At 39.9% G+C, this 23,264-nt stretch overlaps 3 protein-coding genes across 4 annotated transcripts in view; 2 read left to right on the top strand and 1 right to left on the bottom strand.

Moving 5' to 3' along the window:
• Positions 1-23,264, top strand: part of LOC308261175 (mitochondrial adenyl nucleotide antiporter SLC25A24-like) — a gene marked incomplete at both ends in the record, with an annotated part of 54,655 nt that overhangs the window by 13,202 nt on the left and 18,189 nt on the right. The window contains 2 exons of the mRNA XM_080692914.1: positions 13,315-13,402; positions 14,383-14,494. Of these exons, the coding sequence (XP_080549040.1) occupies positions 13,315-13,402; positions 14,383-14,494 (200 nt within the window). The remainder of the gene's footprint in view (positions 1-13,314; positions 13,403-14,382; positions 14,495-23,264) is intronic.
• On the bottom strand, positions 210-971 carry LOC308261176 (protein C1orf43-like; the record flags this gene model as incomplete). The annotated part of the gene is given in 4 exon segments (XM_080692915.1): positions 210-569; positions 571-588; positions 594-803; positions 906-971. Coding segments are annotated over 4 exon segments (654 nt in total).
• On the top strand, positions 3,261-3,563 carry LOC308261177 (ribosomal biogenesis factor; the record flags this gene model as incomplete). 2 transcript variants are annotated; one of them, XM_080692917.1, is made up of 2 exons in its annotated part: positions 3,261-3,383; positions 3,501-3,563. In XM_080692917.1, 2 exons carry the CDS (start codon positions 3,261-3,263, stop codon positions 3,561-3,563), a joined length of 186 nt encoding a protein of 61 aa, XP_080549043.1. The 2 variants fall into 2 exon arrangements, with proteins under 2 accessions (XP_080549043.1, XP_080549042.1); XM_080692916.1 differs by having other exon boundaries at positions 3,261-3,563.

Below are 23,264 nucleotides of genomic sequence, written 5' to 3'. Positions count from 1 at the left end.
AGCTTTAACAAGAACAAGAATAACATCTGAATTCAAATCCACAAAAAAGTGCTACTGAGGGAAAACAAATCTTAGCTTATGTTCTGCAAGTGCCCAAAAGGAGGGGTGGAGACGACCCTGCAGACAAGAGCTCCAGCCCGGTGCAGGGACGCTGGTGAGGCCCAGGCTGGTGCAGGCGCTGTCTCACCCACCTGCCCGCGGGTGCTCCATCACAGGGTGCTCTCCAGTGTGTTGTAATTGTCCTTAAAGCTCTTCAGTTCCAGGAAGAGCTTGGCGCGTTTGCTCTTCTGGCTGGACGGGAGGTAGGACACCTGGATGGTGGTTGGGGACACCTCAGGAGACTGAGTGAGGTCTTTGGCTGCCGACTGGTGCTGTTGTTGGGAACTCCCCATTCGTGCTTTGACCACAGTGGCCAGCTCACTCAGGGCTTCCTGATAACGCAAGTACTCACTCTGGACAAAGACTCCTGTCCCATAGTGGGCTGTCTCATAGCCATCCAGCAGAGTGTTGATGAGGGCCTTCCGTACACCCTTGAAAGGAGTACTAGTGTTTTGCAGATCTAGCAAGTAGATCTAGGAAATTTTTGCCCTTAAGGAACGAGTGTGCCAGCCTTCAGAATGGAATGGGATCTCAGAGGCACGGATAGCATCCAGAGCTTTCATCCTGTACAGATAGTTGTAGCAACTTTGGTTTCCTTGGGTTTCCAGCTGCAGCAGTCTTACATCATCATTTGCAAGGAGCTGGGGCTCATACTTGATGTCCTGAACTCTGGACAGTCGAATGTCAATCTCTTCTTTCAAGTCCTTGGGGGCATTGTGTCCCACAGGCACATGCAGTCCCCTTCTAGATTCCATTGCAAAGCACATGATTTGCCTCTTCGCAAAAATAAATAGCAGTACAAATACCAGGCTCCCGCAGGCCATCACCAGCACGACATTCATCCCGGACAGCCAGTTACTGCCAGACGCCATGGCCATGACCTCCCTCCCCGCGCAGGCCTGCCTGGGTTTTCCGGCTGACCTACCTTGTTAGCCCAGGCTCCGCCGAGGCAATGGCGCTTGGGTTCCCTGGAGCTCCCCGGCCATTTCCTTATCAGGGAGGACCAAGTGTAACCTGGCCAGAAAACATGGCAGCCGGGGTGGAGGGGCTGGGACGGAAGGAGGGCGCTTCCCGCTTCCCCCGTCACGTGACCGGGATGCGCAAAGGCACCTCATCCTTTAATTTATCCTACTACCAAATATCCAAATATTTCTATTTGTTATCTTGCAGTAATTTTTACATTCTTAAGAATAATACAGATGGGCATGGTGGCACATGCTTTTAATCCCTGCTCTTGGGAGGTGGAGACAGGAGGATCAGGCAGGTTCGAAGCCCCCTGCGATGGCTAAAGAGACCCTGTTTCTAAATTTAAAAAATGCGCTTAGAGCGCCGGCCTTTGAGTGGAAGGCGGGAAAATGGCGGACTCCTCGGGGCGCAGCGCTGGTACTGGGGATGGAACCCACAGGCATTCTACCTCTGAGCGACACCCCCCACCCCGACCTAATTTTTTATTCCTCACTAAGTATCTGAGGCTGTGTGTAAACCGCCATCCTCCTGTCTTGGCCTCCCAAATGCTGGGATGACAAGCGTGCGCCACCACGCCTGGCTGGCCTGGCTCCGATTTTATTTCTCATTTGGAAACAGTGCCTTGCTAGGTTGATAAGAGTCTCACTGCATGCCGAGGCTGTCCTGGATCATTCTCCCAACTTTTCAAGCTAAAGAATACACTTTCTGTCTCAGAATTTGCCTGTTCTGGGCATTCCTTCCATACAGTGCAGTCTTTGTATGTAGTTTCTTTTACTTAGCACAGTGATTTCAAGGTCCATCCTTATTGCAGTGCTTTAGGACTTTATACAGTCCTTTTGAGGACTGAATAGCACTCGGGCTCCCTTCTTTCTTTCTAGTACTGGGGGTCGAACCCGGAGGCATTCTACCTCTGAGCTATACCCCAACCCCATTTCATTTTTTATTCTGAACTGGTCTTTCTGAGTTGCTGAGACTGACCGCAAACCTGCGCTCCTTCTGCCTCGGCCTCCCCGGGGCTGAGATTACAGGTGTGCACCACTGCACCCAGCTTCCTTCCTTCTTGAGAGGAGTTCTGCAGCACTGTGCTTTCTCAGATTTCGCTTTGTGTTGGGGCTCCTGTTTCTCACCGGCCACTCAGCAGGCCGGGGGCTCGCCGCCTGAGCACGGTGGACATCTGGTGCCAGATCATCCTGTGGCTGGCATCCTGGGCCCTGTTGAGCAGATTCCCGGGCCTCCGCCCACCCTGGCAGCGGCACTTCCTCTGTTGTGACTATCTGTGACGTCATCCGATCCCGCAGGATTAGTGTGTTTATGGGAAGAGTCGCTGGGCTGCTGGCCCACTCCCACTCGCCCTATGCCCACACGCTGGCCGGGCACAGCCGCCGCCTCCATACCAGGGAAGCTCCTGCTCACGACGCCTGCCTGGCCGCACTTTGAGCTCACGCTCCTGACCTCTACAGCATGAGAATAAGTGTTTCCTGTTTAAGCCACTGGGCTGTGGTATTTTGTAGCCCAAGCTAATACATAGGCCCAGAGGCACAGCGAGGGGTGACAGCAGATAGGACCCTGGCCTTTCAGGGGCCCTAGAGCCCTTCTTCCTATGGTGGTCCTCATGGGACATCCCAGTGACACCTTCCATCTCCTGTCTTGAAACACTTCCCCGTGTTCCTACTGCCCAGAGCAGAGCTTGACAGGCTGCACCTGCTGTGGAAGGCATGCCCCCTCCTTTGCGTGGCTGGTCAAGTACCAACGGTTTGTGTGTTTTGAAATGGTCGTTTAAAAAAAAAATAAAAAAGCCGGGCCTGGTGGCGCACGCTTGTAATCCCAGTACTTGGGAGGCTGAGACAGGAGGACCGCAAGTTTGCGGCCAGCCTCAGCTACTTAGTGAGGCCCTGTTTTTTTTTTTTTTTTTTTTTTTTTTTTTTTGCTGGTACTGGGGTTCCTGGAAGCCCTTCTACCTCTGGGCTACACTCCCAGACCTATTTTTACATTTTCATTTTGGAAACAGGGTCTCCTAAGCCAGCGCGCGCAGCTGGCTTCGAACCTGCGCGATCCTCCTGTCTCTGCCTCCCAAGCACGGGGATTACAAGCGTGCGCCACCACGCCCGGCAAGGCCCTGTTTTAAAATAAAGACTAAGGTGCGTGCAGATGGCGTCACCTGGAGCTTAAGCGCCCGGACACGAGTGTCGGAGACAATGGCCAAGAACAAATTCAGGGGGCAGAAGTCTAGGAATGTATTTCACATAGCCAGCCAAAAAAATTTTAAAGCTAAAAACAAAGCAAAACCGGTTACTACTAATCTTAAGAAGATAAACATTGTGAATGATGAGAAAGTTAACAGAGTGAATATAGCTTTTGTGAACATACAGAAGGAACTTGCAAACTTTTCGAAAACGCTTTCTCTTGAACCTCTTCAAAATGAGCTGATTCCTCAGCAGCAGCATGAAAATGAACCAGTTAATGTTGACGAAGCGACAAGATTAATGGCTCAGTTATAATATCATGGTGGTGTATCATATTCCCCAAAAAGATCAATAAAGTAAATGTTTTATACAAAAAAAAATAAAATAAAAAAAAATAAATTTAAAAAATGCAAAAATAGGTCTGGGAGTGTAGCCCGGAGGTAGAAGGGTTCCGTACCCAGTACCACCAAAAAAAAAAAAAAAAAAAAAAAAAAAAATACAAACACTATATTGATTTATGATTCCTATCTTTTTAATAAAATGGTTTTTGTGGAAGATTGCATCTTTTAAATTTAAAGCTTTATTGCTTAGGGAGTAGGGCTTTCACTTTTTTTGGTAATGTATGAGCTAAAAATAACATGGTAATTTAAAAAATGACTACTTTTTTGGTTATGAAAATATATTGTTTGCATAAAAGATAACACAGGTAAGGTCCTGAAAGAAAGGGAAAACTTTAAAAGCCTGCTATTTAGAGATCAATGTATGCACTTTGGTATGTTTTACAGTTTGCTTCTTTCTTTGATTTATCTTTCTGCTTCCCTCCCTTTAAATGAAATTGCAGTCACCTTGTGTATATAGTTTTGTGTCCTACTGTTTTCTTTTAATGTTGTAATAATTTTCACTTCACTTAATTCTCATTACAATTTTTCATGGCTGTGAAATATTCAATTTGTAAGTATGAGTTGTTTGATTGTTCCCATATTGCTAGACACTTAGGATGTTTCCAGTCTTTTAATCTTTTAAATAATAGTGCAATTAATATCCATGCTGATTTGCAGAGGAGAGATCTACTTTGTTGTATTTTGTACAGATCCTAAAGAGACTAAATATAAAAGTAGAATACCTCTTCTGCATTCCAATGTTGTGAAACCTCCATGGGTAATTAGAATGTAATAATACCTTATTTTAGAAATATGTATGGCTGGGCATACTGGCCCTTATCTGTAATCCCAGTACTTAGCAGGCTGAGACATGAGGATTGCAAGTTCAAACACATCCTGGGAAATGTAGCAAGAAGTCTTAGCAACCTAGCAAGACCCTGTTTCAAAATAAAAAGTAAGCTGGGCATGGTAGTGCATACTTGTAATCCCAGTATTTGGGAGGCTGAGACAGAAGGATTGCAGGTTCACAGCCAGCCTCAGCTACTTAGTGAGGCTCTCTGCAACTTAGACCCTGTTTCAAATAAAACAAACAAACAAATGAATAAAAAATAGGGCTGGGGATGTAGCTCGGAGGTAGAATGTCCCAGCTTCAATCCCCAGTAACACACACACACACACACACACACACACACACACACACACACACACACAAATGTATATTATTATTATTGTTATTATTTTTGTGGTACTGAGGGTGAAACCCAGTGGATTTTCTACCTCCAGGCTATACTCCCAGACCTATTTTATACTTTATTTGGAAACAGGGTCTCACTAAGTTGCTGAGAGCCTCATTAAGTAGCTGAGGCTGGCTTTGAACCTGTGCAGTCCTCCTGTCTCAGCCTCCTAAGTGCTGAGATTACAAGTGTGCATCACCATGCTCGGTGATTATATTATTTTTTAAGTTGTATAAAATAAAAATTTTTATTGATTGAAAATTATACATGGAAATGAAAAGCTATTTAAAGCATTCTGCTGATGATTCTTAAGTGAAACAGTGCAATCCGAATGTCTCAGGCCTTAGAGGCTGGTGAGTATAAAAGTGATTACATTTCCTTTAATACCTAAATCTCAGTGTTCCCAGCTAAATCCCAGTGTTCACTTTCTAGGAGGAAGTTCAGACATTTCTGGGCCCTCCTACTGAAAACACACCCACAAGTTTTATAAGTACTATTAAACATCTGTTAATTAGACCTAGTGGTTTGCTAATGTAGGACTGGTAGATCTATTCTAGTGCTGTTCTGGGTCTACTGTTGTTGACTGGTACCACCATGATCATCTTTTGTGAAACTGAAAATTCTTCATCAGATAATCAGTGAAGTCAGAACGCCATTAGGAAAACATAATGCTATTATGGTCTCTGTTAAAATTGCCCATCAGTGTGTAGATCTTGCTAGTAGAGAATACTCTCTCTCTGAGGCAGATAAGTTCCATAGCAAGGAGAAAATCCTGGTGATATAGTAATGCAGCACTGTAGGCCTTGACAAGTCAAGCTGGAACATCACACCGCACTCCCAGAAGTCCTACAGAGATTCCATTCTGAAAGAGTTACCATTCTGTCCCATTGGCTTCATTGTTTTTTTAAATAAATTTTTATTGGTGCATTGTTGTCATACAGCTTAATGGGATAAAAAACTTGTGGAGATATACATTCACACATCACCCAATCAATCCTTACCCAATCCCTAACCCCTTCTCTTCTACCCATGCTTGGCTTCCTGATTGACTTTGATATGTTTAAGTATATCATGTGCTTTACAGAGTTTCCCTCTTCCCCCCTTCCATCCCATCAGATAGGTCATCTTAATTGCTCCTCTACAGGATCCCTTCTTCATTTAGAGTTCCTCCTGTTACCCATTTCTCCCTAGATTTCACACATTAGGAAAAGCATTTTATTTTATTTTATTTTGTGACATTTCACTGTATATTGAATAATTTTGTTCTCCCTTATGGCTGGGCAAAATTCCATTGTGTACACATCCTATAGTTTTGAAACCCACTCATCCATTGAAGGACATCTTGGCTGATTTCACAGTTTGGCAATGGTGAACTGTACAGCTATGAACATGGTTGCTCATGCATCAGTTTGGTATTTTGGTTTTCATTCATTCTGGTAGATACCCAGAAGTGGTATTGCTGGATGATATGGTAAGTTTGTTTTCCTTTCTCTGAGGATCTTCCATACTGTTTTCCAAAGTGGTTGCACCAACTTGCAATCCCACCAACAATGTATTAGAGCTTCTATTTCTCCACATCCGATCAATTACAGTTTCTTTTTTCCTTTGAAGTCCTTCTTTTAATTTCCACACTTATTCCCACTTACTGAAATCCTGAAAGCCAGAAGGTTAGTAACTTTGACAAGATGATCCACTCACAACTAATGATTTTTAATAGAAGTCACTTGGATCTGGGAATCTTCTGAAAGATGAGGTGAGGCAGTGACAGCTTCTAGTGATTTCTGGCTACATGGTTGCAGGGACCTGCTGGCCCTTTGCTGTGGAGCAGGCCCCGGTCTCAGGCCTCAGGTGTGACAGTCTCTGGGCCCAGCTTGCTGGCTCCAGAACTGGCCTCACCTCATGGCAGGCTCTGGGCCTGGCCTCGCTGGCTCCAGACCTGGCCTCGCTGTGTGGCAGGCTCTGGTTCCCGTCACTGTGGACAGGATGTCTACAGAGGTTCCCATTTTTCCTTCCATATTTTTTTTTCAAGTAGGAGAAAAACAGCAAGTGTCATTTGCAGAAACTGGGAGCCTGATTCCTTAGCAGCAATGGATTTTATCTCCCCACCAAAAGCAGAGGCCCAGAGCCTCACCATGGAGAGCAGGATCCACTGCTCTAAGCACACCCTGGCCCCCAGCACAGCGTAGAAGAGCGCAACTGCCATGAGCACTGAGGTCTCCCTGGATGCCTGGCGCAGAAAGCCAGCCCAGCCATATGGGTGGGACTCCCTCCGATTTGCCCCAGACATTTTTCTTACATAGTATATTGTCCAGAATTCCTGAGCATGTGCAGCGGGAACAGTCTACTTTTGGGGAGGTTTCTTCAAAAATTCAAGGTGGATTGGATTGGATCTGTCTCCCTCTCCCAAATACTGGCCACCGCCACTGCTACCATCTTGGTCCGTCTCTGCAAAATTTTTTCTTACCTAGTATGTTGTCCAGAGTTCCTGAGTGTGTGGGGCAGGAGCAATCTAATTTTGGGGAGATTTCTTCAAAAGTTAAAGGTAGATGTGATTGGATCTGTCTGCCTTTCCTGAATACTGGCCGTTGTTGCCACCTTCTTGGTCTCTCCTAGAGTATGTTGTTAAGAATCCCTGTGCATGTGTGGCAGGAGCAGTCTGCTTTCAGATCTCTTCTGGGATGTCCCTCCAAAAATCACTTTTCTTGTAATGGCAGGCTCCATGCTGCCGTCTTGCCTCTAATTCCACCATTCTCCACTCTCTCCTATATTTCAGATAGGAAGTCATAACTGGAAATGTCTTTGTATGTTGTTCCAATCAGCTATTGAACCAAAATCTGTTGTCCAGGGTTTCTCAGAGGGATGCATGTCCTATTTGGCTGCTGCAAACCTTCACAGTGGCAGCCACTGCCGTGGCTGCAGCCACAGCTGCTGCCATATTCCTCCCTCTTAAATAATTTTTTAATAAAAGAAAACAGTACATGTCTTTTGCAGAAGTTGGGACCCGAGTACTTAGGAGTAATAGGTTTTATCTCCCCGCCAAGAGCGGAGGCCAACAGCTTCACCATGGAGAGTGGGTTCTGCTGTTCCAAGTGCACTCCGGCCCCCTTTGCGGCACAGAGAAGCTTGGCAGCCAGGAGCACCTTTGTCTCCTGGGATGCAGGGCACACTGGCCGACCCGGCTATGTGGGGCTCCCTTTCATGCCCCCTGAACCTTTTTTCTTACATAATATGTCGTTCAGAGTTCCTAAGCATGTGGGACAGGTACAGTCTACTTTGGGGGAGATTTCTTAAAAAGTTCAGGTGGATTAGATTGAATCTGTCTGCCTCTCCCAAATACTGGCTGCCACCGCCATCTTGGTTCTCCTCCTGAGCATTTTTCTTACATAGTATGTTGTCCAGAATTTCAGAGCATGTGGGGGAGGAACAGTCTATTTTCAGGGAGAGTTTTCCAACAGTTCAAGGCGGGTTGGATTGGATCTGTCTGCCTCTCCCAAATACTGGCCACCGCCACTGCCTCTTGGTCCATCTCTTCTCTCTTATATTTTAGGTAGGAAGTCATGGCTGGAAATTTCTCTGTATGTTGTACCAATCAGATATTAACCCAAAATCTGTTGTCTGGGGTTTCTCAGAGGAATACATGTCCTATTTGGCTGCTGCCAGCTGTTGCCACTGTAGCTGTGGTCATTGCTGTGGCCGTGCCCGCCACCATCTTCCACGCCCTCCTGGCTCCATTGTTTTGAGACTCTGATCCGTAACAGTAGGCAGAGTTAAATACCTTCTGCCGCCAGGTTGCTGCCCACCTGGACTGCAGAAGTCTGGCTCCAGCAGACCCGCAGAGGCCCTGCTTTGATTGAGCTGCCTACTCTCGGTGTTACTTTTGGAGTGGCTGTTATTGCTGACATCTCAGTCACCACCTTTTGTAGCGTTCAACCAGTGTACTTTGATCAGGATACTTACTGAGGGTGAAGAAGAGAATACATCACCTGTTAATGATTGAATTAAGTAGCCCCTCAGAAAGTTATGTTGAAGTCCTTTCTCTCAGTACCTCAGAATGTGACCTTATTTGGAAATAGTATCTTTGTAGAGGTAGTCAAGTTAAAATGAGGTAATTAGGATGGGCCCTATTCTGTTATGACTGATGCCCTTATACAGGGGAACTAGACACAAAAGGCAAATATGCACAGAGGGTGATAATGTTGTGAATACTGCCATGGAATGATAGGTCAACATGCCAAGGAACACCTAAAGCTACCAGGATCTAGGAGAGAGGCAGAGGATAGAATTTTTTCCTCTAGCATCTTCAGAGGGAGCATGGCCCTGCTGACATCTTGATTTTAGACTTCTGGCTTCTAGAACTGAACTAGGGCACCTAGCTTACAATACTTTGTTGTAGCAGCCTTAGGAAACAGCTATAGTCCCCACTCTGTGTTATACTTAATTAGGAGCATCTGAACATGGTGCTATATTTCATCAGAATGTCCATGGGATGCTCTTGTAAATATGTGAATAAAGAAATTATTAAATATTATTTTATTGTTCTGGTTTCTTTTTGATTGGAGTTTTTTGGGGGATTGAGGAAATGGTGAAAATAACATTTGTTGGTTTCTCTTGTATGATATATTTGTGTTAGCAACTTTACCTTCTATATCTTATTTTTATTTTATATAACCCTCACAGCAGGCACACTTCATAGATGAGAACACTAAGGATGAGGAAGGTTAAATAGTTTTGCTGTACATTGGCTATCTTAATAAATCTTTCAGGGTGTATGCCCTTTTGTCCCATACTGACTTGGGCTTGCTTCAGCCGTTGGGACTTTAGGAAGACTCAGTAAGTACTTGTACATTGGAGTTTGTCATCTTGGAGCGCTGCCTCTTGAACATCCTGAATTACCAGAAATGTCTAGCCACCAAGTAGAGAGAACCTCATGGAAAGAGAGGCCTATTTAGTTATTTGCTGTTTTCTATTCTCATCTGAGGTGGCAGGCAAGTTATTGAAAGCATCCAGATGCCATCTGTAGTTGATCCTCCATGTGGTTGAATTCACATGAATTACCCAGGCAAGACCAGTGGAAGTGCCAACCAGTTGAAACAAGCTCAAATTACATATTCATAACTGAGTACATTCAGTCCTTTCCATCTATCTAAATTCTGTCATTTTTTTGAATCCATTTGAAGTACATCTTAACAGTAAAGGCTTGCTGCTTATATGTAAAGAAAACACTGAATCTCCCTTTTAGTCTATAGGCCTGGGTTCTATTCTGAATTGCAATATCTACTTTTATATATTTTTGCTTAAAGTTTTAGGATCTTTAGATAAGGATTACTTAATATATTTAGTTCAATCAAAGAAACAGTGAGTATTATAAGTGAGCTTAGTATACTAGGAAATATGTTAACAAAGGTCTTCACATTTAGTATAATGATCTGTGGAGTAGATTATCAAATTTTTAAAATATTAGTTAATATAGTGTTTTGAAGATTATAATGTGATATAAGACAGAAAATTCAAGGTTCCCCAGTTGGAAAAACTTATTTATGAGGAATAGGTAAGTAAATTTTTATCCTGTAGAGCCTGGAACACTTGACATCATTGCAAAGAGCCTAAGATTCTGTATAGGAATCAAGAGCTTTGTCTATGGGCTACATAATGTCTCATACATATATGTAATATTATTTATTTTTTACTGGTACACTATAGTCTCACATAATGTGGGTCATGTTGACAGTAGCATATATTCACACAGTACTTAGTACCCTTTTCCTTTTCTTCCCCTTTTCCCTCCCTCCCAATACTGAGTGTCCAGGTTAACAATGTTATACTCACATGTATATACATATTCGAATGTAGCTCTTCCATTAATTAGTTCAGCCTTCTTCCTCCTCTACCCTTCCTTTCTGACTTTGCTGAGGTTTCCCCTCCATTATCCGGAGTCCCTTGAGTATCTCTAATACTTCCTAGCTTGAGCATATTAAAGAAAACATATGTCTCTTCTCTTTCTGTGCTTGGCTAATCTCACTTAACAAAATGTTCTCCAGGTCTTTCCATCTTCTTGCAAATGAATATTCTGTTCTTTTTTATTGCTTAGTAGAATTCCATTGCGTGTATTTCCCATAGTTTTGCAATCCATTCATCTGTTGATGGAGATCTATTTTGGCTATTGCAATTTGTGCTGCTATGGACATGGGTATGCATATGTTACTTTAATTCTCAGATTTCAACCCCTTTGGAAAGATACCCAGGAGTGGTATAGCTGGATCAAATGGTGGATCTATTTCCAGTTTTCTTTCTTTCTTTTTTTTTTTTTGTGGTACTGGGGTTCCTGGAAGCCCTTCTACCTCCGGGCTACACTCCCAGACCTATTTTATATTTTTTTGAAACAGGGTCTCTTACGCCAGCGTGGCTGGCTTCGAACCTGCGCGATCCTCCTGTCTCCGCCTCCCAAGCGCGGGGATTACAAGCGTGCGCCACCACGCCCGGCCTATTCCCAGTTTTCTAAGGAATCTCCACACCGATCTCCATAGCGGCTGAACTAGTTTGCACTCCCACCAACAGCATAAAAGAGGTCCTATTTCCCCACATCCTCACCAGGATTTCTTGTTATTTGATTTCTTTATGCTTGCCACTCTGATTGGGGTTAGATGGAATCTCAGTGAGGTTTTGATTTTCATCTCCCTGATGGGTAATGATGTTGAACATCTTTTCATGTATCTATTGGCCGTTTGTAACTGTTCTTTTGTAAAGTGTCTATTCAATTCTTTTGACCATTTCTTGATTGGGTTGTTTGTTTTACTAGTGTAGAGTCTTTTGAGCTCTTTGTATATTTTGGTTATTCGCCCTCTATCAGAGTGGTGGCTGGTAAAGATCTTCTCCCATTCTGTAGGCTTTCTCTTTAGGTTCTTGATGGTTTCCTTTGATGAGAAGAAACTTTTTAGTTTGAGGCCATACCACTTGTTAATTCTTGTTTTAATTTCCTGCACTTTGGGTGTCTTGTTGAAAAAGTTACTGCCTGTGCCTATATGTTGGGAGTGTTGAGCCTATGCCCTCCTCTAATAGCTTCACAGTCTCTCGTCTAATTTCTGGGTCTTTGATCCATTTTGAGTTGATTCCTGTGCATGGCGAGAGGTAAGAATTTAGTTCCATCTTTCTACAAATGGATAGCCAGTTCTCCCAGCACCATTTGTTGAAAAGGCTGTCTTTTCTCCAGTGTATGAATTTGGCCCCTTTGTCAAAGATTAATGGACTGTGTGTGGATTTGTTTCTGTATCTTTTATTCTGTTCCATTGGTCTATGTGCCTGTTATTGTGCCAAATACCACGCTGTTTTAACTACTATTGCTCTGTAGTATAATTTGAAGGCAGGGATTGTGATGCCTTCTGCATTGTTCTTATTGCTGAGAATTGCTCTGGCTATTCTGGGTCTTTTCTTTGTGTAATATTGTTTATAAATGTAGATGTATATGCATATATTGCTATGATTCACAAAATACAAATCAAAAGTGTGGCTGAATCTATGGCATCTTTTGGGCATTATTTTTCAACGAGGAGAGATACTAAAGTTGATTTTTTCTTACATATAAAAATTGTCTATATATTTTAAAAGATTGGGTATCTACAACTATTATCTTTATATAGAGAAAAATAAAAAACTTTTTGGCTTTGGGAGTAATATGGTTAGATATGTGTTTTAGAGTTTTAGAAGTATATAAAATACTTAATTTCTCTCCCCAGCATTTAGCAATGGGAGAGTGAACTGCATAGTAGGTTTATATTAAGCATTATTTTTATTTATTTAGCATAGAAAAGGTTATGTTAAAATGGAATATGGTCATGTTGTATTTTAAGTATGTTGTTTCTTTTAAATCTTGCATTCTCCACAATCTTCTATCTCATTAAGATGTATGACTACAATGTACCAATAAAAATTTTTAAAAAATTGAGTGGCTTTATATTCATGCTTCTAAATCAGGTATTTAGAATTAGCTTTTCATTTTTTCCCAAGTAGGCATAATAATCAATAATGTGTTATATATCTGCAACTCTTAAGGCTAAATGTGTGTTGAAATTTAGAATTTGTATTCCTTTTTAGAAAAGTAATATATTATGTGATATATTAGTAATAATCTAAGTGAGACCTGGGACACTAAGTGAGGTCATAAAATTATATTAATGAATATTTCTGTAGTGAAACATGAATGTTTAAACTAAATTAGATAAAGAGTTGACTAAAATTAATCTCATGGATGTTGAAAGCAATTTTTTAGTCAAGTGAACTTTGCTGCCAAATTTACAAATAGTATTACATTTTGGAGCTTTTTAGGCTTGGGTTACAAATTTTGGATTATAGACCATGTATAAAACACATGGACTTTAAAAGAATATTTCATTCTAAATATATTTGGCCACATTACTTTTTCAGATACTTTAATTTGATATTTTTTATTTTTTAAAGGAGTAATAGATGCTTCAGAAGTAGTTAATGCTGTGAAATCATTGGGTATAGATATTTCTATAGCTCAAGCAAACCGGATTCTAAGAAGGTGAGCCTTTGTCTTCATTGGTTATAGTTTGTATTTGTGTTTTATACTCCATATAGACAACTAATTGTTATAAATGTGTCATTTCTCCTTTTATTCTGCAACTTGTTGAACAAACCTATGTGTATTTGCTTAACTGTTTCACTTTGAATCTATCCTTCTAAAAGCAACTTCCAAAGATATCCCATTAAGTGCAACAGAAACCAAATGAAATTTCACACACCCCAGTGTTATGGTCTTTCAGGCTATACTTAATTGGGCCCTCTGTATATTTGTGGGAGGAGGAATGAGAAGATGTCAGAATGAGCACCTGGTTTCTCACTACTGCCTGAACCTAACAGTTGCAAAACATTTATCTGTTCTCTATCTCAAGCTTTCAGAAAGATTTCTTTTGAAAAGATTCCAAATCTCCCCCTCAAAAAAAAAAAAAATGAAAGAAAGAAAAAGGGGACATTAGTTAAAACTAAGAAAGTCTAGCCAGGCACTTTGACACATGCCCTTGATTCCAGTACATAGGAGGCTGAGATAGGAGGATAACAGGTTCAAGGCCAGCACATTGTATAATGAGATTTTGTTTCAAAATAAAAAATAAGAAGGGCTGAGGATGTAGCTCAAAGATAGAGCACCCCTGAGTTCAATTCTAATTCCCAGTACAAAAACAAACAAAACAAAAAGGAAAGGTAAGGAAAACTGAATAAAGTATAACATTTAGTTAATAATATATCAATATTTGTTCATTAATTATAACTATGTACTATAATAATATAAGATGCTACCAATAAGGCAAACTGGGTGTGGAAATATATGGGAACTCTTTGTATCATCTTCTCAATTTTTCTAGGAAAATCTGAAGCTCCTAAAAACTGAAGTCTTTTTTTTTTTTTAAAAGCCAGTATAAAAATTTAAGAAGCATTTGATTAGCTTTCACAATGGTGCTAACTTTATTATAAATGTTGTAAGCACCATTTTAAAATTTATTTCAGCATCGATAGTGATGGGACATTGACAGTGGACTGGGATGAATGGAGAGACTACTTTTTACTTCATCCTGCAAAAAATATCACTGAAATTATTCGTTTCTGGAAGCGTTCTACAGTAAGATTACTTCGTATTTCACTCTTTTCATTATATCTAAAAGTCATAGCTGCTATTATCATATATGATCGCTATATTTGCAACCTTCATGGCTAAAGTTACAGTATTCCCTCCTAATAATGTTCTATCAAGTTAGTAATGATTGTCAGTATTCTAGGTACCAACACAGCAACTATGGTTTCTTTGTCTTCTGAAACCTAGCCTTTAAATTAGATGCCTACTGAAAGGGCATGAGACAAACACAGGAACACATTCCCATTTCAAAAGGGAGAAATAGGAAAGAGGGGAAGAGAAGATGGGTCCCAAGCAAATCCATAAATCTAGCAGGGCAAGATCCATGAGGTCTTAAGTCTTGAGAATAATCATGTTGTGTTTGATGTTCTTCTATACCCACTGGGTTAGTGATCCTGCCCCACCAAGGCTGTAGTCTCCCTTCCATGGCTCTGCACAGGGTTCTTGTGCCCAGTGGCTCCAGGTGGCTCTGCCCCTGGGGCTCTGCTGGGTGTGGATCCTTTTGAAATTGTGGTGAAAGCAGTATTTCTCTTCATGATATTGATTGTTTTATTTGCCATGCAGAATATTTTAATTTGATGCCATCCCATTTATTGGTTGTTGGTTTTATTTTCTGAGCTTTAGGGTCTTAGTGAAGAAGTCCCTACCTGTGCCTATGTTTTTTTTTTTTCAGAGAGTTGGTCTTGTTTTCTTCTAATAATTGCATAGTATTTGGTCTAATTTCTAGGCTTTTGATCCATTTTGAGTTTACTTGACGTGAAGGTGAGAGTGAGGGGTCTGGTTTCATTCTTCTCTATATGTATATCTAGTTTTTTCTGTACCATTTTCTGAGGAGGCGGCCTTTCCTCCAATGTACATTTTTAGCATCTTTATCAAGGATCAGTTGGCTGTAACCATGTGGATTTGTCTATTTTCTCTTCCATTGGTTATAAGCCTACTTTTATGGCAATGCATGCTTTTTGTTACTGTATCTCTATAGTATAATTTGAAATCAGGTATTATGATGCCTCTCGCATGGTTCTTATTGTTCAGAATTGCTTTGGCTATTTTGAGTCTTTTATTCTTCCGTATGAATTATAGGACTGTTTTTATAGCTCTGTGAAGTGTCATCATAAATGAAATGGGTTCAAGCGCATTACCCAGGCAGAAAATAAAATTTGGACACAATACCATAAACATATTTAAAAATAAAAGTTGAAGAATTCCAAAGATAAAAAACATGTTATTATTTTTTTTTGGCAAATGTTTTGCTTCCAAGGCAAATAAGCTAGTAAACTCCACTATCAAATAGCTTTTGTTTTCCAAATTTTTTCATTGGCTTCTTTATTTTTGGTGTGTGGTCATAGAAGCAATCTGAAATAAAGAAGATTATTAGGTTCTATTTGGGAATACTTAAAGTAGCTTCTAGATGTCCCTCCCTACCCTTTTGCCCTTCTTCCAGGGTTTCCGGTCAGTTTTCTATAATTATAAAACGCAAATAAAGTTGTTTATCTCTAATATCACTTTATCTTATTGTCTCCTTCATCAAGAATGTTATAATAATAATTTTATTTTTATAGAATTTTTCTGCATGCCCAATAATATGCTATATACATTATCTATACTGTCCTGTATTAAACGGTATTTATCTTTGTACCATTTAATATCTTTGTACTATTTTACCATTATGAATGGTGATGGTTTAAATAACAGCCCAATACAACACAGCTAGAAAGTAGAATCAAACACATTCCATTAAAAAATCTAATAAAAATGTTCAAATTTGTCACTAAAAAAAAAAGAATGTCATTGGTATTTTAATGGGGACTGTATTGAATTTGTAGATTTCTTTTGGTAGTATGGCCATTTTGACAAGATTTATTCTGCCTATCCAAGAAAATGGAGGTCTTTCATAGCACACATCCAGAATTCTTGCAACCTGTGACCATTTCTCAGTCCCAATTATTGGCTCACTTAGTCCATATTGCTATAATGTTGTACCATAGATTAGATGACTTAAACAGCAAACATTTCTTTCTCAAGTTCTAGATCAGGGTGCCAGCATGGTTGAATTCTTGGTGAATGCCCATTTTTAGTTTACAGAGTAACATCTTTTTGTTGTGTCCTCATATTGTGAGAAGAGCTAGTTAGCTGTCTGGTCTCTTAAGAAGTCTCCACCCTCATGATCTAATTAGCTTCCAAAGGCCCCCACCTCCAACTACCAATTTATTATTGGTTTCAATTTATAATTTTTTTGAGGGAGGGGGGGAACAAACTTCAGTCCATTGGGATTTATAGAATTATTTTGTTAAAACAAGTATCTATAGTTTTAAGTTACTCCATCTACAAACATGATGTAATTCTTTAGATCTGCTATTGTATTCTTGAATAGAGCATTGTTTTTTTCTGATATTGTCTTCTGTACTCTTTGTTAGGTTAATTCTTAAATTGTTCATAGATTTTTGACACATTTAGAATATGAATATATCTTCTTTTGTATTAAAATTTTCAGTTGATTATTTTTGCTTTGAGAAAATAATTTGTGTAAGTTGACCTTTCTGTCTTGTAATATTGCTAACCCCTCATTTATTCTAATTTTTGTGTGTGTGTGGTGGTACTGGGGTTCCTGGAAGCCCTTCTACCTCCGGGATACACTCTCAGACCTATTTTATACTTTTTTATATTTGGAAACAGGGTCTCCTAAGCCAGCGAGGCTGGCTTCGAACCTGCGCAATCCTCCTGTCTCTGCCTCCTAAGCTTGGGGATTACAAGTGTGCGCCACCACGCCTGGCTTATTCTAATTTTTTACTAATATTTTGTTTTGCTTTATATGAAACCACATTTTTTTATAATAATAACTTTTACTTCTTTTGTTTCAATTCATAATATATATATATATATATATATATATATATATATATATATATATATATATATATAGTTTTGTTTTGGTGATACTAGGGTTCCTGGAAACCTTTCTACCTCCAGGCTCCACTCCCAGACCCATTTTTAAAGTATTTTTATTTGGAAACAGGGTCTCTTAAGCCAGAGAGGCTGGCTTTGAACCTGTGGGATCCTCCTGTCTCCGCCTCCCAAGCGCGGGGATTACAAGCATGCGCCACCATGCCCGGCTTCAATTCCTATATTTTTAAAACTTATAACTTTGGCTAAAATCTCTAAAACTATGTTAAGTAGTAGCAGTGATGACAGTCTTTCTTATTCATGATCTTAAAGAAGATACTTAAAAACTTTTATTAGATATGATGTTTGGTATAAACTATTTTTTATAATTATTAGCAAGTTAAAGCAGCTTCTGAATTCTTTTGTGTGTGTGTGTGTGTGTGTGTGTGTGTGTGTGTGTATGTGTGTGTGTGTGTGTGTGTATGTGTGGTACTAGGGATTGAACCCAGGGGCATTTGGCTTCTGAGCTACATCCCCAACCCAATTTTTTATTTTTGAAGCAGGATCTCACTAAGTTGCAGACCTTGCTAAGGTGCTGAGACTGGCTGTGAACCTGTGATTCTCCTGTTTCAATCTTCCCACTACTAGATTACAGATGTACGCCACCATGCCTGGCTCAGAATTAAAAAAAAATAAGTATTGAAGTGTAATTTATATTATAAAGTTTACCCATTATAAATAGGCAACTAAATGCAATGATTTTAGTAAAAATTATAGAATAGTGAAACCATCACCACAATCCATTCTTCTCCTTCTCCTTCTCCTCCTCCTCCTCCTCCTCCTCCTCCTCCTCCTCCTCCTCCTCCTCCTCCTCCTCCTCCTTCTTCTTTTTTGGTGGTACTGGGGTTCCTGGAAACCCTCCTACCTCCAGGCTACACTCCCAGACCCTTTAATATTTTTATTTGAAAACAGGGTCTCTTAAGCCAGCGAGGCTGGCTTCGAACCTGCGCGATCCTCCTGTCTCTGCCTCCCAAGCATGTGAATTACAAGCGTGTGCCACCACGCCTGGCCATTTTTCTTTTTATAAAAACACACTTTCAATGATATATTATCCTTAAAATTTTCTGGTAGTAAATGCTTATAATTAATTCCAACTCTCTCATCAATCTTAGGCAACTACTATTCTGTTTTCTTTTCCTTTTATTAGTACTGGGGATTGAACCCTGGGACATTCTACCACCAAGCTCCTGCCAGCTCCATTTTAAAAAAAATTTAAATTTTGAAACAGGGACTTGCTAAGTTGTTGAGGCTGGCCTTGAACCTCTGATCCTTCTCTCTCATCCTTCCAAATATTGGGATGACAGGCATGTGCTACCATGCTCAGATTACTATTCTGTTTTCTGTCACAGAGGTCAGTTTTTTTTTTTTAATCTCACATAACAGTTTAATTTGTCTGATACCAAGCTTTTGATGACTTAAAGATAACATTTCAATATTTCTTTTCACTTTCTTACCAGAGAATATTTTTTTCTATTTTTTTAGGTGAAACTATCATATATTTATATATTTATTTTTCAGAAAAAAAATCTATCCTAATATGGAACATGGACTCTAGATACCCAAAACGATCTTGAACAAAGCTAGAAGATATATATTTTCTGATTTCAAACCATATAAAGCTACAATAATTGAAATAGTGTAGTACTATTCTAAAGGCAGATATATAAACCATTGGAGTTAAATACAAGCCTAGAGCTAAATTCTTTCCTATATTGTCAAGTTATTTTTGACAAGGTTTCCACGAACATTTGGTGGTGGAAATATTAATCTTTTAACTAAATATTGTTAAAAATAATAATTGCATGGAAAAGAATAAAATTGGACCCTTACCTAATCCCATATACAAATATTAACTCAAAATAGATAAAAGACCTAAATATAAATCTTAAGACTATAAACTTTTAGGAGAAAATCTGGGTCATTAAACCTCACAACATTGAAATTGGCAGTGATTTCTTGGTTATGATTTCAATGGCACAGGCAACAGAGGAGTATACAAACTCCCTAAAAAAATATTGTATATACAAAGACAATGTAAACAGAGTTAACAGTTACTAATAGAATGGGATAAAATATTTCCAAATGCTATATCTGAAGGTATATTAATATTCCAACTAGAAATCCTAAAAATTAACAACAATAAAGGCAAACAATACCATTTAGAGATAGGTAAAAGACTAACATAAATAATGAATCTCCACAGATAACCAATCTTAGTTGTCTGTTGGATGGAAAATCTTGTTTCTCTGGTTCTGGTGAGTGTTACCTATTTCTTCTTTGTAGTTAATCTCTTTGAGTATTTTCTCTAGTGCTGGTTTTGAAGACATAAATTCCTTCAGTTTCTTTTTGTCATGGAAGCTTCTTATTTTTCCATCTAATTTGATAGAAAGAATGGCTGGGTAGGAAATTTTTGGCTGTAAGTTGTTTTCTTTCAGAGTTTGGAATATGTTACTCCAAGCCCTTCTGGCTCTCATGACTTGGTTTGGGAAGTCTGGAGTGATTCTAATTGGTTTGCCTCTGAATGTCACTTGGCCCTTTGTTTTTGTTGCCTTTAAGATTCTCTGCTTGGCTTCCACATTGGTCATTTTGACAATTATGTGGCGTGGGAACCTCTTCTCCGATCCTGTCTAAAGGGAGTTCTATAAGTTTCTTGGATCTGTGTATCAACCTCTTGCTCTATGTTTGGGAAATTTTCTGCTATTACTTCCTTGAAGAGATTGTTGATCCCTTTGGTTTCACTTTCTTTTCCCTCCTCTATTCCAATTATTCTTAGGTTAGCTCTCTTAAAATGGGCCCATATTTCTTCAATATCATATTCCTGCTGTCGGATATTGTTTCCTAGATTAGAAACTATGCGTTCATTTTTGGAATGATCATCTTCTAAGAGCGAGATTCTGTTCTCCATGTGGTCTAATCGGTTGTTTGTGCTTTGAATTGAGGCCTTTACTTCATTAATTGCATCCTTTATCTCTTTTTGGCTCTCTCTGAGTTCTTTTCGAAGCACCTCTATTATTTTTACAGTTATTTTCCTGATTTGATCTTCTAGAAATCTCTGATTTTCTGTTTTATCGGGTTCTGTTGTGGGGTTGTGAGCATTCATTGCTCCAGTATTATTCCTCTTTCCCATGATTTCGGGAGTTTGTGCCTTCTCTGGGTTCTTCCTTTGGGTCACTATGACTTCACTTAAGGTGCTCTGGATCTCGAGTCTGTAGTATCTCAGACCCCACTACTCCTTTACTGGGTTGTATCACAGAGTCTCCCACCCAGGGAGTCGATAGAGGCTGCTTTAGACCATGGGGGGTGCCAGGTTGGGCATTCTCTTATGGTGTGATATCTCTGCCACCGCCACTCCCCCAATGGGTCAAGTCCCAGGGAGTACAGTACTGGGATTTCTCCTCTGTGGCCCGCAATTTGACTCACTGTTCTTGAGTATGTAGATGTAGCTGTACTGGTCTCAGTGAATTCGCTGCTGCTGCTGCTGCCGGTGGCAATATGGCGCCGCTGCTACGCCCTCGGCCGTGAGGCTGGCGTATTTCTTCTTGGTTTTTAGTTCCACTCTGAATCCCTGCAGCATGTGCTGAGCTCAGCCACTGGGAGCTTTAGATGCTCTCTGCGCCGAGAAATCCCGCCTGGCTGTTCCGCAGAGGCTCACCTCGGCTTGCTGTAGCCGTCCGGTGAACTCACCGCTGCCGCCGGCAGTATGGCGCTGCTTCCGCGTCCTCGGGCATGAGGCCGGTGTATCTCCTCTGTGGCTCTGAGCTCTGTTCTCAGTCCGCTTTCTCTCTGGAGCCTGGTGATTTTTTTGTTTCTCTGGTGATGGTGTTTTCTGGCTATGAAAGGCACTGATTTTGTGGTAATAGAGATTGGTTGTTAGCGGGGCTCTTAAGCCCTGCTTTTCTCGGTCGCCATCTTCCCGGAAGTCCCCAGAAGTCAGTTTTTTAATGAAAAATAGGTGATGAACTTTATTAAAGAAGTCCCTTGTGCATATCACCCCGGTCATATCTTTCCTTCTTCCCTAAGAATTAACCATTATACTGAATTTTTGATAAATCTTTTTCCAGTTTTTCTTTATAAAATGAAAATATATTTATGTATAAACCAAATAATACTTAGTTTTGCCTATTTTTTGTGTATGGTACTGAACAGAATCTAGGGGCATTAGGCTCATTCTACTTCTGAGCTACGATCTCACTATGTTGTAGAGGGCCTTGATAAATTGCTGAGGCTGACATAAACCTGCGATCCTCCTATCTCAGCCTCCCAAGTACTGGAATTACAGGCATGCACCATTATGCCTGATTTAGTTTTGCCTCCTTTTGAATTATATAGTCTTCTTAATATTCTACTAACATTCTGATGTGTGAAACTGTATTTTATTCTTGTTCTCTTATACAGTATACCATTGTATCACTATATCAGTGTTATTGGTAAGTTTAACTATAGGTGTTTCTAGGCTTTTGCTGCTATAAGTTTTCTTACACATGTCTCCTCATATATATGAGAACAGTGTTTTCTCTGAATATAGGGTATATACTTAGAAATGGAATTGCTGGATCATAATTTGTTCAAAGTATTTTTATGAAACTCACACTGATTTAAAAGCATTTTAATTTGTGCATTGTAATTGTACATGGTAGTGAGATTCATAGGTATACATTAATGTATACATCTAACATTATTTGGTTTTTTTCCTTCCCCAAACCTACTGTCTTCCTCTTCTCCTCTCTCCCCTGATCCTCTTCCACTACTGCACTGTTCTCTCACCTCATTTATCTGAAGTCCTTTTGTTTCTCATGTTCTCTCGAGTTTCCACATGTGAAAGAAAACTTGCAGCCCTTGATTTTTCTGAGTCAGGCGGATCCCATTCAGTTCCATCCATTTTCTTGTAAATGACATGTTTGTTCTTCTTTATGGCTGAGTAAAATTCTATTGCATATATATATATATATATATATATATATATATATATATATGTATATGTATGTATGTGTGGAGATATATCTATCTATCTATCTATCTATATATCACATTGTCTTTGTCCTTTTATCTGATGATGGACATCTAGGTAGGTTCCATAACTTGCCTACTTTGTTAAACCTATTTTTTGTTTTCACTAGTATTGGATACAAACTTGTTCCATATCTCTGCAAAAGGTAAAATTGCTTAAAACTTTTGCCACTATGGTAGATATTAAATAGAATATCTTTAGACAGGCCCTATTTGTCTTGAAACTTAACAGCCTTTCTTTTCATTGATTTCTCAACTTGGTCAAGATTGACAATGACCTCTGTTTGCCAACTCCAATGGTCAATTCTCATATCTCATCTTGATCTCAGATGCATTTGATACAGTTGATCACTGCAGCATCTAAACCCCTGCTTCACTTGACTTATAGGATACTGCATTCTACTGGTTGTGCTGTCTCTTTGGCTTCCCTTTAGGCTTCCCTTTTTTCTTTATTCTTTATTTATCTGATGTGATAGGTTGAATCGTGTTCCATGCCAAAAAAGATGCGAAGTCTTAACTCTCAGGACCTTAGAATGAGATCTTATTTGAAAATGAGGCATTGCAGGTAGAGTTAGTAATGAAGCTTTCTGTAAGTTGGGGTGTGTGTGTGTGTGTGTGTGTGTGTGTGTGTGTGTATGTATGTGTGTGTGTGTGTGTGTGTGTGTGTGTGTGTGTTACTGGTGATTGAACTTGGGGGCATTCTAAATTCAAGCTATACCTCCAGCCTTATTTTATTATTATTTTGAAACAGTGTTTCGCTAGGTTGATGAGAGTCTCACTACTTGCTAAGGCTGTCCTCGAATCTGCAAGC

The sequence above is a fragment of the Muscardinus avellanarius genome (genome assembly GCF_963383645.1).
Source record: "Muscardinus avellanarius genome assembly, chromosome: 3".
Classification (NCBI taxonomy): Eukaryota; Metazoa; Chordata; class Mammalia; order Rodentia; family Gliridae; genus Muscardinus; species Muscardinus avellanarius.
The sequence above is the reverse complement of the archived record's forward strand: the minus strand, read 5'-3'. Positions and strand labels throughout refer to the sequence as shown.